This window comes from Prionailurus viverrinus, chromosome D1 (genome assembly GCF_022837055.1).
Source record: "Prionailurus viverrinus isolate Anna chromosome D1, UM_Priviv_1.0, whole genome shotgun sequence".
Lineage (NCBI taxonomy): Eukaryota > Metazoa > Chordata > Mammalia > Carnivora > Felidae > Prionailurus > Prionailurus viverrinus.
Genome location: NC_062570.1, coordinates 61,369,001 through 61,384,003, shown reverse-complemented (window position 1 = coordinate 61,384,003; position 15,003 = coordinate 61,369,001). Strand labels below are relative to the sequence as shown.

Here is a 15,003-nt window from a genome sequence, read left to right as displayed (position 1 = left end):
TTTATGTCTAAATTGGTGGTGTCTTTACTTATGATTAATGTTGATATAGTTGTTCCTGGCAACTGTTCGTGATTGCTCAGACAGAACTTTACCATGTTGTTAAAACTCTGTAATGTCCTAATGTCCCCATCACATGGAGAAATTTTATCTATATTATTCCTCATGGTTCATAATTCAATTTCTACCTGAAAACTCCAATTGATAGTGAGCTTCTGGTGTCACAGGACTGTCTTTTCTATTTGAATTTGTGATAGGATCATTCCCCCTATTGGACTAAAATACACCTTTAAAAATGTTTTAACATCCTTTATTTGGCCAGATATCTATTTCTGGTGACACTATTTTTTTTTTTTGCTCTTTAGTATTTGAGGATAAAGTTATTTAGGGCCATCAAATATTCCTTTTTATGGTGTCAATTAAAGAGTATTCATTATCCTCGTTCTTTCCAAGAAACAACCAAAAGAACATTACTTTCTCCATATCTCACTTAAAATTTGTACTTATAGAAAAAGAAGAAAATTTGCATGTATAGAATATCAATACACTCGGAAAATTATGCCAGGATCATTGCATGTTTTATACAATATTGAAATTTAATCATGGATTTAATCCTCACTTCAAGCTTTGAAAGGTAAGCCTCATCCCAATTTTGAGATGAGGAAATGAGGCTTTGTCTTAAACAGCTTGATCAAGTCACTTAAGTGGCAGGACTGAGATTGTATCCCAGACATGTGTTTTCTCAAAGGCTCTGCTATTTTAACTATCCCAAGTTACCTTCGAGGAGGTCTGACTATCCTGTGGCTATCGTGTGCTTTTTGGCAAATGCAGTTGACACATGAAATACTTAGATCTCAATTTATGATGTATAAACATTACAGTGGTATGTTAGCAGATATGCCACTCTTATTGGGGGCTCTTCAAAATTTTAAATTTATACCTGAGACTGCTTCTCCCTTCTTCAGTGAGAGTAGCCTAGGATTATCTCCCTCCACACCTTAAGTAACTGAAGCTTTTGATCATTAGTTTATGCAGTATAATTATGATTATCACCATAAGCTACTGGAATACCCAGCATTTTAGGTGCAAATGATGCTGTGATTTCAAAATGTCCCTTGTTTCTTTCTCCCTAGGAATCAGACTGTTAGTAGTTCAGATTAGGGATGTCCTCTTGCAACAACTCCATTCCTCAACCCTTGACATTTGTCCTGGCTGGAATTCCTGGCTTGGAATCTTCCCATGGCTGGTTCTCTGTGCCTTTTTTTTTGGTATTTGTCATTACAATGATTGGGAATGCCGCCATCTTATGCATCATCTGGGTGGAGAAGAGTCTTCATGAGCCCGTGTTTCTCCTCCTGGCCATGCTGTCTGTTGTTGACCTGTCCCTGGTCAGTGTCACTGTGCCCCGCATGCTAGGAATCTTCTGGATGAATGCCAAAGACATCAGCTTTAATGCCTGCCTCGCACAGATGTTTTTCATCCCTTCATTTTATGTCATGGAGTCTGGGATCCTCCTAGCCATGGCTTTTGACAGATTTGTGGCTATCTGGTACCCTCTGAGATATACAACCATCCTTGCTAACAACATACTTGTGAAGATGGCTCTGGCTGTCCTGACAAGGGCGGTGGCAGTGCTGACTCCAGCACCCATCCTGGCAAAAAGACTGGAAAGCTTCCAAACCCACATCATCTCTTACTCCTACTGTGCCTACATGGCTGTGGTACAGATAGCCTGTGGGGACATCTCCAACCACATTGTCTATGGCCTCATGGTTATTGTAACATCTGTGGGATTTGATTTGCTTTTTATCATTCTGTCCTATGGGCTGATCCTTCATGCTGTCTTTCGGATCCCCTCTTGGGAGGCAGGGGGCAAAGCTCTCAGTACATGTGGCTCCCATCTTTGTGTCATAGCTCTCTTTTATTCTCCTGTTGTCTTCTCTGTCCTGGCCCAGATTTTAGGCTACCATATGGCTCCCTATATCCAGATTATCATTGACAACCTCTACTTCCTAGTGCCTCCCATGGCCAACCCCTTGATTTATGGAGCCCGGACTAAGCAAATGCAGGAGCGGGTACTACGGATCCTCCGCTGTCATAGAAACTGAGGATGATATCTGAGGTGGACAGGATACCTGTGATATGGAGCTGGAAATCTTGTTATGTTGAAGGTAGAGATAATGGTTGCCTGATTTGAGGCTTCCTGGGCAAAGGAATAGCAAAGGCAAGAGAAGGATTCGGTGAGTGTGGGCACATAATGGGGGGCATGTTCTCTCTGTCAGAATGTAGTTTTTATGAAACTCTCATGACCAGAACCTTCCCCAAATGTTTATGTAAGTTATAAAGTAGGAGATATTTTGTTGTTAATTCTATTATTTAATCCCATCAGAGAACATAAATTGTAAGCTCATTTTTTTCAAATGATGTAAAAAATGAATTTAGTCATACATTCTCATGATCTATGGGCAAAAATAAGTATCCAAATTTTTTGTTGATTCCATGATTTTTCTTCCACACCTATGTTTTCAGATATTATACCAACATGAAATTATATATAATAAAAAACAATCCTAATGGGAATAAACATGTATAAATATCTATGATCATGTCTGAGTAATGAGCTCCTTTTTGGTCTGAATGGTTTTAATGCAGAAGAGTCATCTATAGAGAGTTACTATTGGTGTCTAAATATGGAACCAATATACAGTGGGTTGGACTTGGTAGGTAAGTATTTTACAAAGCTGGGGGGAGGGGCGGAGAAGGCCTTTAACAAAGTTATTTTTTCACTAGCTTCGTTTTCTCCCTTCCACCTACCTGACCTCATATACTTTCACATATTCCAGACACCTGAATCTGTATCTTAAACTGTCTGTGTTCCAGAAAAAAAAAAAAAAAAAACACACATTATAATAGCCTTGTGAACAACTCTTCATATATACCCTCAACTTAAATCTTCCCAAACTAAACTCTTAGTCTCCTTCCTAGTTTGATTGTCCCTCTGCATTCCCCATTTTTTTCTTTTGACTTCAGTTAAATTAAATAAAAAAGCTTAAAATTACTTAGTTGTCTTTATTTCTTTTCCTTCATCCAACCAGTGACCAAGACATGCCTGCACATTTCCACTCTCTACTTCTCTACCTCATACTTTCATCAGTGTACTGCAGATTCTCCTAACTTTCCTATACCAAATCTCTAGCCTATCCAAAGTTGTTATTAGCACTGCAACACGTCTTTCCCAAGCAAATATATCATTTTGTCCACTTAAATCTCCAGCAGCCTATTCCTCAAGACAAAGTCTAAACTCCCCAGCACTCAAGTTATTGCTTGAGTTGATGCCCATCTGCCTTGCCAGGTGCTTTCTTTTCACTAAATCATAATTAGGCATCAATCCAGCTAAAGCTGACTGCTTTATTTGAAAAGAAACAACACATTCCTTGCTACTTTAGCTCATTCTTAATGCTATTTTGGAGGCAGTTTCACTTGGTCTTTCTTACTCAAAATTCTTCCCATCTCACACTTCAATTTGTTTGCCTTAATGCCTGCCTTCAGATGCTATCACTCAGTCATTTTCTGTATTGCCAGACACTAGGTTTCCTTGACCTGGCCTATAATTCAGATGCTGGTCTGCATGCCTTCCCATTACCCTCACACTGACGTTTCTTTAAGGTCCATGCCCAGAAACTGAATTTTGCACTGCACATAAGCAGATTGTAATCCTCCTTGTCTTAGTTTTTCAGAAACAGTATTGAACATCAACTCATAAACCACGGGATAACCTATACATGAAAATCATACCCATCTTCTTATCTCTAATGTTCACAATTTAGATATCCCTAAGTCTAACTGGAACAAAATTACACAGATGACATTTATGTTGCACAAATGATACAAATATACATGCTTTTTGTTTCATATACATGCTTCCGATCATCTTATTTGTCTATAAACGTCTCTTTCTCTCAGTCTGTCTCTGAAACATGCTATCGTATTCATATTTATACACATTCGTACACCATCCCTGAGAAACGCAGGCATTCAAAAGCACACATATGTACACGTGTATCTGACGTACATATTAATTATATCCATAAATATGCAAAACCACTATTAAACTCCTTGCAGTTTGCCTGAACAAGTTTTCAGAGACCTAACTTTGCTCAGATAAATTAACGACTCCTCTCCGAATGCCCCTACCACATGCTGTTTATCATTTTCTGGGACTCATATTATGCAATAATTCCTATGTAAGCCTTCCTTGACCTTCCCTCTCTTCTTTTTCTCTACTCTCTATTGGGTTCATTTTCAGTGGTCTCCAGTGTCACTCAATCCTTCCTTAATTGTAACACATGATTACTTCATATGACAATTGCCTCTTTACATGATCTTTTTCTACACTAAAATTAAATATATAATATTATAGTGAAATCTCTTCGACTCTATTTCTGAATATTACTTAGGGCATGCTCTTTCACCTTCAGTGTACCATTGGTGTTCCCTCAAATATAATTCCCCTTCTCAATTGTTATAATTAATTTAGCTAGGCTATAAACAACTCCCAAATTAAGAGTTTGGGATTGTTTGGGCTCAATACTCTCATTTCATTTTTCTCTCATGGTTGCATGGCAAAAAGGGTTGCGTGGGGCTAGAATCTTGTGAAGAGTCGGTGAGAATGGACATCCAATGTGGCTTCTTCATGGACAAGCCTGGTGCCATAGTGCTCCTCCCCCTAGGCTCTCTCTCCATAAAATTAGCCTGGGTTTCTTACCTGGTGTTTCAGGGCTTCATGAGGTAAAGACCAGAAGCTGCTGGACCAGATATGGTCTATACCCAAGACTTAGACAGCATCACTTTTGTAGTATCTTATTGCTCAAAGCAGTCAAAGGATTTGACCAAATCAAGGGGTTGGAAAGTAGACTCACTATTGATGATTAGATTGCAGAAAAACATTGAGTTTAGAAAATACTGTTATAGCCATCTTTGACAGGTCCAGTCTGGCATAGTTTGTTCTCTGTCTACAACAGTTCACATCCCTTTCATTAGCAGCATATACTTAACATCTCCTCTAAAATTCCAGGCCTCATCCTATTATGATATCTGTCCAGAATTTCATCATCTAAATCATATCCAGATGTAGGTGAGGCTTCAAAGGTTTGGTTCCTTAGATATAGTTCTTTGAGTACAATTTCCTTTTTCTATGAATATTTATTAACCGAAGAGATAAGTCTTCTGCCTCTTACACTGCCAACATAGAATGTTAGTACAGCAATAAGAAAACTGTAAAAACATTCCCATTCCAAAAGAGGAAGAAAGATGGAGCATGGGAGTCGCTGGTCCCTAGCATGCTAAAATCTAAGGCACACACTCTCGGCTTCTTGATTAAGTTCTTACCCTGCTCCATGAGGATAATTCTGTTTCTTTGTGGTTCTTGGCTTTACCTTCTGAGACCTAGACCCCGTACTCTGTATCATCACTCATTTTCTAAAAGAAGTGGACCACATTTTCATTTTATCTTCCTAAGCCTATAGTTTGGGGACTCTAGTGGTTCTTTTCATTTTGAGATGCCTGCACTTTTCAATCTAACCAGGCAGTTCTTCTGACTAGTAAAAGATCTTGAAAGTGCATACTTTTATCCAGAAGCTAGCTCATGCTTTAAGAGTATATAATGTCTAGAGAAAAAGTGAATGAGAAACAATTTTGTGTTCAAACTCAGAAATACCTGAGGCTTCTGTGGCTGTTGTGAGTAGTGTTTGAAAGTTAAACACTTACTTCTTTAACTCATTTTTCTCTATACATATTTTATTACAAGTGGCATTGTCAACATTATCTGGAAGTTTCCTTCCTTTTTTATTTTCTACCTTAAAAAAATTCCACCATCCACAGATACCTTTATTCTCTGGTACACAATGACAATTTTGTCATTCTATTTAATGCCTTCATTAACAGTCTTATTGGTACCCTTCAAGATTCTGTCCGTCCACTCAAAGCCAGTGCTTCGTATTCTAGGGGTTTCTGTTATTGAAGAATCTAGTTGTTAACATCATTTTTCATATGTATGTATGTGTGTGTGTGTGTGTTATTGTTTATTTATTTTTGAGGGGAGGAAGGGGCAGAGAGAGCGGAACAGAGAATCTGAAGTGGGCTCCACACTGACAGCAGCAAGCCTGATGTGGGGCTCGAACTCATGAACCACAAGATCATGACCTGAACCACAAGGTCAGACACTCAACTGACTGAGCCACCCAGGCATCCCTTTATATTTTAACTGGTGATGTGCAATATAACACTGCAAAACTTAGTGGCTTTAAATGGTATTTTATGATCGTTTTTTCTCTCAAGGTACTGTTGATTGTCTGGACTCATCTGTGTAGTTCTCACTTGGGAGTCTCTCAAGCAGTTGCAGATAATGTTTAGAACAGGAATATAAGACTGGGTACTCAAGCCTTCTTCATTCGTATGTTAGGCATTGCAGTCTACCTCTACACTGACTCCTGTTCCATCGGATTAGAATTAGGTGGGTTCTTACATGGTGGCATGAAAACAGAAAAGGTTGTGGTATTAATTAAGGTCTCTACCAAGACCTGGCACAGATTGTTTTCTGTTGTATTCATGGCAGATGAAGGGCCTTAAATATATCAGGGTATAGGGAAGAGTCCATTCTTGACTGAGGAGTGGCAAGAGCACATAACAGAAAAGTGTGTGATGTGGAAGATACGGTTATTAGCCATTCTTGGAAGATAGATTTTGCCACACTCAACTTTTCTTTCACTTCCATCATAAATGATTTTTCAGTTTCTACCTCTTCTCAATGGTTCCATATTATGTTCCTAAACATTTCTATCATTGCTCACCAATGATGATTTTCTAGTGCTTCCCATATTAGGTCTCATACATATAATCAGTCTACTCTCGATTTTGTGAATTAGTTTTATTCTCTAGAGATTCCAAGGCAGCCAAGGTGTTTTGGATACAGAGATTTATAGGGATTCATGACAGCCAGGGCACACCAGCACACATCTATTCCTTTCCAAGACAACATGCCTAATTCTATACAATAGCAATTTTCTTCCCATGACAAAAAATTAGCTTCCCTTCTGATTCCTGCTCTATTGAGAAAAGACTCTCAAACAACTTTAGTTTCTATTCTAGAAAAAAAAAAGTTGGATTGGGTACAGGTATGGAATGTAAAGTCATATGGAAAAAAGAAATACTCAAATATTCTCACTGATTAAATACACCAACAACCAGTTTTTAGTTCATATGCCTACCCACTGAAAATAATTATCATTCCTTACAGCTCTGACTCAATCCAACCAGTGGTACTTATAGCTGCTGTGATTTTCTTCTAATTCCATCTGCCGCATGAAGAATGTCAATCCATAGAAAGGATTGCTCAATTGCTTTTTGAAAATCTCCTCTGATAGAGAGCTTCCTCCACGCGCACACCCAATGGCACTATGTGGCATAATTTACATAATTCACACTATGGCATTGTGTTTCCCTCGAGTTCTTAGCAATAGTGAGCTCAAATTTACCTTCTTTTTATCATCCACTCCTGAAATATATAAGATCTGGTGGCCACAAAAGAAATATATTTTGTCTAGCATATTCTTGCAATTGAAGTGAGAGTTACCAGAGACTTCAAATTCTACTTTAATAAAGGTAAAAATTCAAAGTTCCTTAATAACATTAGTCACTTTCAATTCAATTAGTCACAACAAATGTTTAGTTTGTAGATGACTTTCAAGGTTTTCCACCCCATAGGTAAGAAATAATATTTTTACTTTTTTAAAAAATGTATTTTAGAGAGAGACAGGGAGAGTGTGAGCCAGGGAGAGGGGCAAAGGAAAAGAGAGAATCTTTCTCCACTCAGTGTGGAGCCTGATGTGGGGCTTGATCCCATGACCCTGGGATCATGACCTGAGCCAAAATCAAGAGTGAGCCAACCAACTGAGCCACCTGGGTGCCCCTATACTTTTTTAGTACAGATTAAGTGCAAGATTAAAATTTGCCATTTAACTATCTTATCACAATTGCAAAATTTATATTATTTTTTTCATCAAATTGGGACATTAAAGCATAAACTTAAAACAACCATGTCCAAGGTCACCTCCAATAAACTCTGAATGTATCTCAGATATGAAGTACTTCAAAGCCTTTGATCTTTGGGTTATACCAGCTTACCTTCCTGCATGCCATTATCATTTAGCTGTGTTTTCCCTTGTACCAAATACAGCTAGCATTTAAAGCTCCTTGATCTGACTAATGTCATCAATCAAGAACAATACTGTATTAATCTTTAAACATCTGGGGCACATAAAGTTTGACTCAAGCAGTTTGAAATCAACAAGAGAGAAGAAACATTTTTTTTCCAAAATATGACACCATTTTTGTTATTTTTAAAATGAAAACAGGGACTGTTGGTGGGAATGTAAATTGGTATAGTCACTATGGAAGACAGTATGGAGGTTCCTCAAAAAACTAAAAATAGAACTACCATATAATTCAGTAATCATACTTCAGGGTATATATACCCAAGGGAAATGAAAATAGAATATCAAAGAGATATTTCTACTCCCATGTTTATTACAGCAATATTAACAATAGCCATGATATGGAGACAATCTACGTGTCAATCAGTGGATGAATGGACAAACACACACACACACACACACACACACACACACACACAATGGAAGATCATTCAGCTATGAGAAAGAAGGACATCCTATTGTTTGTCACAACATGGCTGGACCTTGAGGGCATTATGTTAAGTGAAATAAATCAGAAAAATACAAATACTATATGATATCACTTACATGTGGAATCTATAAAGGCCAAACTCATAGAAACAGAGTAGAATGGTGGTTACCAGGGGCTGGGGATGGAGGAAGGGGAGATGTTGGTCAAAGAGTACAAATTTCCAGTTATAAGATAAGTTCTGGGGGTCTAATGCATATTATAGGGATTATAGCTAGCAATACTGTATTATATACTTGAAAGTTGTTGAGAGATAACATCTTAAATGTTCTTACAACAGAAAAGAAATGGTTATTATGTGACATGATGCTGGTGTTAGCTAACACTGTGGTGGTATCATTTTGCACTATATGTGTTTTGAATCAACACATTGTACATCTTAAACCTGAACAGTGTTATATGTCAATTATATCTCCACAATGCTGGAAAAGAAATAAATGCAATATAGAATTTAATTCTGCTGTGGTTATGAAGTAGGAGCTTGAGTCAGATTACACATAGGAATTTTCTCTCTAACTGATCTCACTTGGGCATTGGTACGTGAACATCTATTAACACATAATATCCTATGATTGTAAAGGCATAGACATTTATTGGAGTTTTTATAGAATTTAACTTCAGGTTTTCCCTAAAATCAACTTCCATTAGAAGTCATAAACTGTCCATGTATCAAATATTTCCTTTAGGATGTTTCAAATTTGCACTACTTTTTAAAATAGGTATTCTTATTTCCATTCAGAGCAAGAAGCTGCATATCAAGAAGACTAGAAAGGAAATATAAATTTTATTATAGTAAGATTTTCTTCAATATATTAAAATTTTATAGTGGAAGCAACAAAAAAATACACCACCAGTGTTTCCTTACTCCGTCTATTTTTCCTTATCTCAGGTCGCTGTCATAACAATGACTTCATTGCATTTTATATTAAATTTTTAATGCCTGTCTTCATTATTATTGTTAACAATTTTAATAATGATAATAACTATCTTTTAAGCACCTTATCATTATGTACTATGCTTAAAACACATTTTAAATTGTTATGTCCATATAATCGTCCTTTAAGGGAATTATTATTATCCCAATTATAAAGATGAGGGAAACTAGGTTTAGACAATTAAAATACTTTTAAATTTTCTTTTTATAACACACAGCTATTAGGTAGTAGAGTCAAAAGTCAAGCTTACATCTGTCTGATCAAAATATCCATGTTTTTAATATTTTTACAGTACTGTTTTCCTGGAGAGAATTTCTTGAGGGCAGGGACTGCATGAACATTATTTAGGCTCTTTCAGAGCCTTTCATACTATGTACACAATATAGATACTGAGTTTAAACAAAATGAATGAATTAATAAATGGATAAATAGATTAATAGCTCTCACACCTGTTTTGGATTTTGATCAGATCGTGGCAGGAGGATTGAAAGTTTCTTTCACTAGTATATTCCATATTTTTTTTTTTTGAAGACAGCTAGTTTATCTTATTTGGAAATCTCACTCTTTTGGTCTGCCTTTTGTATGTCTTTCTTTTAAAAGACTCTAGATGGGGGTGGGGGGATACCTGGGTGGCTTGGTTGGTTAAGCCTCTGACTTAGGCTCAGGTCATGATCTCATGGTTGGTGAGTTGGAGCCCTGCGTTGGGCTTTGTGCTGACAGCTCAGAGCCCGGAGCCTGCTTCAGATTCCGTGTCTCCCCCTCTCTCTGCCCCTCCCCTGCTCACTCTCTCTCTCTCTCTCTCTCTCAAAAATAAACATTAAACAAAATTTTTTTAAGTAAAAAACATAAAAGGCTCTAGATGGAATTCTAGTCCCACAAAATATATAAAAGAATCTTTCTTATTACAAAAATCACTTTAGGATAAGAATTTAATTCAATATGTCTCAATATTTCTTATGAAGACACACAAGATAATACCAAAAAAAAAAAATCATCCAGTGAGCCTTATCTTGTCTGCCTGGGAAACAAAGGATGCCCCCTCCTTCCCAGTAGAAAGGCTATATAACCAAACTCAGTTTTCCACTGGCTCAGGTAACAGGGAAAGTCTCCACATATTGGGAAACTAGTGTTTTCATTTGTTCTTCTAAATAGTTCGTACTTCAGAATTTTTGCCATAAATATCTGACTGCTTGGTACCTGAGACCTATGTATTCATTCTCCTACAAATCTATTTCATGGGGATTCTTTCTCTGGAGTACATGACACATTTAGCATTGTTCCATACCTTGTCTAAGTCTGTGAAATCATGAAGGAACTTAACTGTCTTCTGTTTACTTGTTTTTTTCATGTTTACCCAGAAAAACATTTTCTTAGCTACATTATAGAAGACTGTCCATTTACCCTCAACCTGCTCCATATATTGCCTGTAGATAGTCTCTTCATTTCAGTGGATTCCCATGACTCCAAGACCTTTCTCTGACCTGGAGAGCATGCTCTGTCCATAAATAGTACATGTGAGAAGTGTTGGGAAGGTGATATTTTATGAGTTACCATCTAACAAGAGATGGAGATTTCTAGATAAATATGCTGTTTCTAGCCCCTCATTGGTACAGTTTCAAGGTGTGACACTTACCTTTTCCAAATACCTTCAACAGGAAAGAGCTCTGGTAATCCATAGCAGTAACCTGCTCAGTCGTGCACACATGAATGACTTACTTCCCTTCATTATCTTTCTTGCTCAGTCCCTTGCAAACTTTTTTCTTGAAGCAAGTCCCAAATATACTACATACACTAAAATTATTGCTTTGATTTGCTTTTGGGGAAACCCTTGATAGACACTCTTATGCCATACTCACCTGTTTATATACTGAGATCATCATAGGGTAAACTTTAATCTTCTATTCTTACTATAAGACATAGTATAAGTCTTTATCTTGACCATCAAGAGGAGGGAGACAAACCACTATGGTAAATAGAGAAACCAACTGAGTTAAGAATATTGGTTTCCATACGGTGATAATAATGGTAGTGTATCTGCTCTCAAGCCACAGAGACGCTGGACAAGAAGGTCTGACATGAAAAGGGAACTAAAGGAGATATAGATAAACTTAAAAGTCTTTGGATTTTCTTCACTAGCTTGTAAGCCCTTTAAGAAGTTTCATGCCCCTCATCAGAGAACTGCTCATGTTGATGGATTACATCTCAAAAATGTTGGAAGTGTCTCCTAATATCATTTAGGGAAAAAAAATAAGTTCATAGTGAGTTACCAGACTATACAGAGAATGAACTCCTTCCAAGGCCATCACAAGCTAGTCAATGGCAACTCTGAAAAGTTGAGTTGTCCAATAATTTTATCCAATAAATAAAATTTATCCAATAAATCCAATTTATCCAATAAAATGACTATATTTGTACAACTAAATAAAACCATGTGTCAGACATTGATATATTAATACATAATTCCCTACTTCAGAATTCTGTGTATTATTGATCACTAACAAAGGCACAGATGAGCCTGCTTTTTCCTGAATCACTGCTCAAGGAGGTTAGATGCACACACACCCGCACATACTTCTCCACATCTATATGAGTTATGATGATAGTGTTTTAAAAATGTGAGATCTTGGTTAATAACATTTTATCATTTTAAGTAAAATGCATTATTCAAATCTCACATTTGTCTTGACTTCCTATATGAGGTCTTCTCCGATTCTTTTTAAAATCTAAATTAGTTGCTTCTCACATGTGAAAGTAGATCTTTTCTTATTCTTTTACCATGGCCTAAATAACATTAAATTATATTTGCTCAGTAGTTTATATTGTAGCTATACTCTCATCTTTTGAAATCATGGAATCTGTCTTTGTCACTGTTACACATAAAGGATAAACTGCTTCTTGGTATTGCAGAAAGATACAATAGATGTGCAAATGAGGAAGGAAGAAAAAAAAACAAGAATGATTGATGGAAGGAAGGTAAAAAGAAAAGATAAAGGAAGAAAGGAATAGAGATATGGGGGAGATTATAGGAATTAATGAGATGCTTATATACTTGTTACTCAAGTTTATCTCACCTTCTGATTCCTTTTGTTTGGGTAATATAGATTATTTAGGGGAGATCCTTATAATGTGAAACTCCCACCAACATAGACATAGTGCAAGGAGTTTCCATCATAAATGGGTAAGTATACATTTTTCCGGTGTCATTCTGTTCTTAGATCACTTCTGGATGTCAGGCTTCAGAATACAAATCTGAGCAACCCGCATGCGGATCTCCTTGGTCTTCACACCATAGACAATGGGGTTAAGGGCAGGGGGCACAAGCAGATAGATGGTAGACAAGAGGATATGAACATAGGGTGATACATGTCCAAAACGGTGGCTGAAGAAGGAAAAAAAGGCAAGGATATAAAACTCCAGGAAGACAACAATATGGGCAGTACAAGTATTGAATGCTTTGCGTCGTGCCTCCTTCTGGGGAAGACGAAAAACAGCCTGAAATATCAGAATGTAGGAGATGAAGACAAAGATCATGTCAAAGCCTAGAATTGCAAAGGCCACAAAGAGCCCATATGATTTATTAATATGGACATCTTCTGCAGCCAACTTGACCACAGCCATGTGCTCACAGTAGGAATGGACAATGACCACAGATTGGAAAAGTTGCAGGCGTTTAAGCAGAATGGGTAAAATTCCAACAAGCACCGTTGCCCGGACTACTACCACCAGTATGATTTGAACTAGAAAGAGAGGTGTGAGGATGGATGTGTGCCTCAAAGGATCACAGATGGCAACATAGCGGTCAAAGGCCATGGCCAACAGGATACCAGATTCCATGCCCTGCAAGGCATGAATAAAGAAGAGCTGAGTGAGGCAAGCATCAAAAGCCATGGAGCACAAGCCAAACCAGAAGATGGCCAACATCTTGGGAGCGATGGCTACACAGAGACCTAGGTCAGTGGCTGCCAAAACTGCTAGGAAGATGTACATGGGTTGGTGAAGACTGCGTTCTGTAGGGATGATGATTAACAAGAAGATGTTCCCCAGCACAGCCACCAGGCACACTCCAAGGAAGGGAAATCCGATCCAAAACTGCACATGCTCTAGTCCAGGGATCCCAATCAGGGTCACAGTCTTTGGGTTCAGATATGACATGTTGGTAGATCCCATCAGGGTGATAAATCCTTTTCTCTCCACTGACTCTGATACCTATTCAGAGAAAAATTATGGGTGAAAAATAAGGGAATTCTCATCATGTCTTCTATAACATAAAAAAACATAGATGGAAATGTGGCCACTACTTTTAATTTTGGGGAATCAACAAGTCACTATTAGAACAGGATTCTTGAATATCTTTTCCCAAAGCCAGTGTGGGTGTCTGCATGAAGAAATTGTAGAAATGGAATTTATGATTCTAAGAGCATTGATCTTGCTAGGTTCTGAAGTGTTCTCAGATGGTGTCATAGAGGACAATATTAGCTCCTTTGTCTATATCTATCTCCAAACTCCAGACACCTTTCAGATTAAGAGAAATCCCTCTGTGGCACTTGAAGGCATAGGATAGATTCTCAATCCCATAGACCTGTCCATTGTTTTCAAAGCTCAAAATCTCCAGAAAGTGGCAGCCTTTCCCAGTCTTCCCATTTTTTTTTTTTTGTGGTTTAGGGAGTAAAATACTGTCCCACAGATCTTAGGAATTGACTCTCAGAGTGGGGAATGAGGAGATTTGTTCTTTCTGCAAATACTGGTTGAGCTGACTATGTGCAGACCCATTATCCAGGTTCATGGAAATGATATGGAGGAGTTGTTCTTTTATCAGTAGAGGCAGAGTGTATTTGACTCACTGAGATAATTCTGTTTGGTTAGCTTTCAAAGTGGATATATAAGCAGAATGGGGTAGATGGTGATAGAAGTAGTCACAGATCCTAGAGAAGACAGAAAGTTGTGAAGATTGATAGGAAGTCAATTGAATAAACAGGCACCATAAATTAGGATAGGATAGTAACCTACAGAAATGGATCAATTGGAAAACCAGTGTAGCTTAAATATTCTGACAATATTAATGTGTTTCAGATGCAAAAAGGCAGGGTTGGCTGTGAGCCACTGTAATGTCCATAATGGAGCTCGACCTAACCTAGGTGCTTTCGTTCATTTTACTGGTGTTATCTGGCCAAGAAAATTACTCTTTTGATTGTACTGCCCCATTTCACACCCACCTCAAACTTCTGGAATTTTTATAATTTGCTCTCTTTCCTTATAAATTTATTCAGTAAACCTTATGTACTCTTTTTTACTTTTTCATTAGCCATTCTACAAG

General features: G+C 37.5%; 2 protein-coding genes across 2 annotated transcripts; one reads left to right on the top strand and one right to left on the bottom strand.

The window, feature by feature from the left end:
- The first annotated feature begins 1,160 nt into the window (after positions 1-1,160).
- On the top strand, positions 1,161-2,105 carry LOC125176048 (olfactory receptor 52D1-like). The gene has a single exon (XM_047876817.1). It carries the CDS (start codon positions 1,161-1,163, stop codon positions 2,103-2,105), a length of 945 nt encoding a protein of 314 aa, XP_047732773.1.
- Positions 2,106-12,905: 10,800 nt separating this feature from the next.
- LOC125177191 (olfactory receptor 52A1-like) lies at positions 12,906-13,856 on the bottom strand. The gene has a single exon (XM_047879303.1). It carries the CDS (start codon positions 13,854-13,856, stop codon positions 12,906-12,908), a length of 951 nt encoding a protein of 316 aa, XP_047735259.1.
- Positions 13,857-15,003: the final 1,147 nt, after the last annotated feature.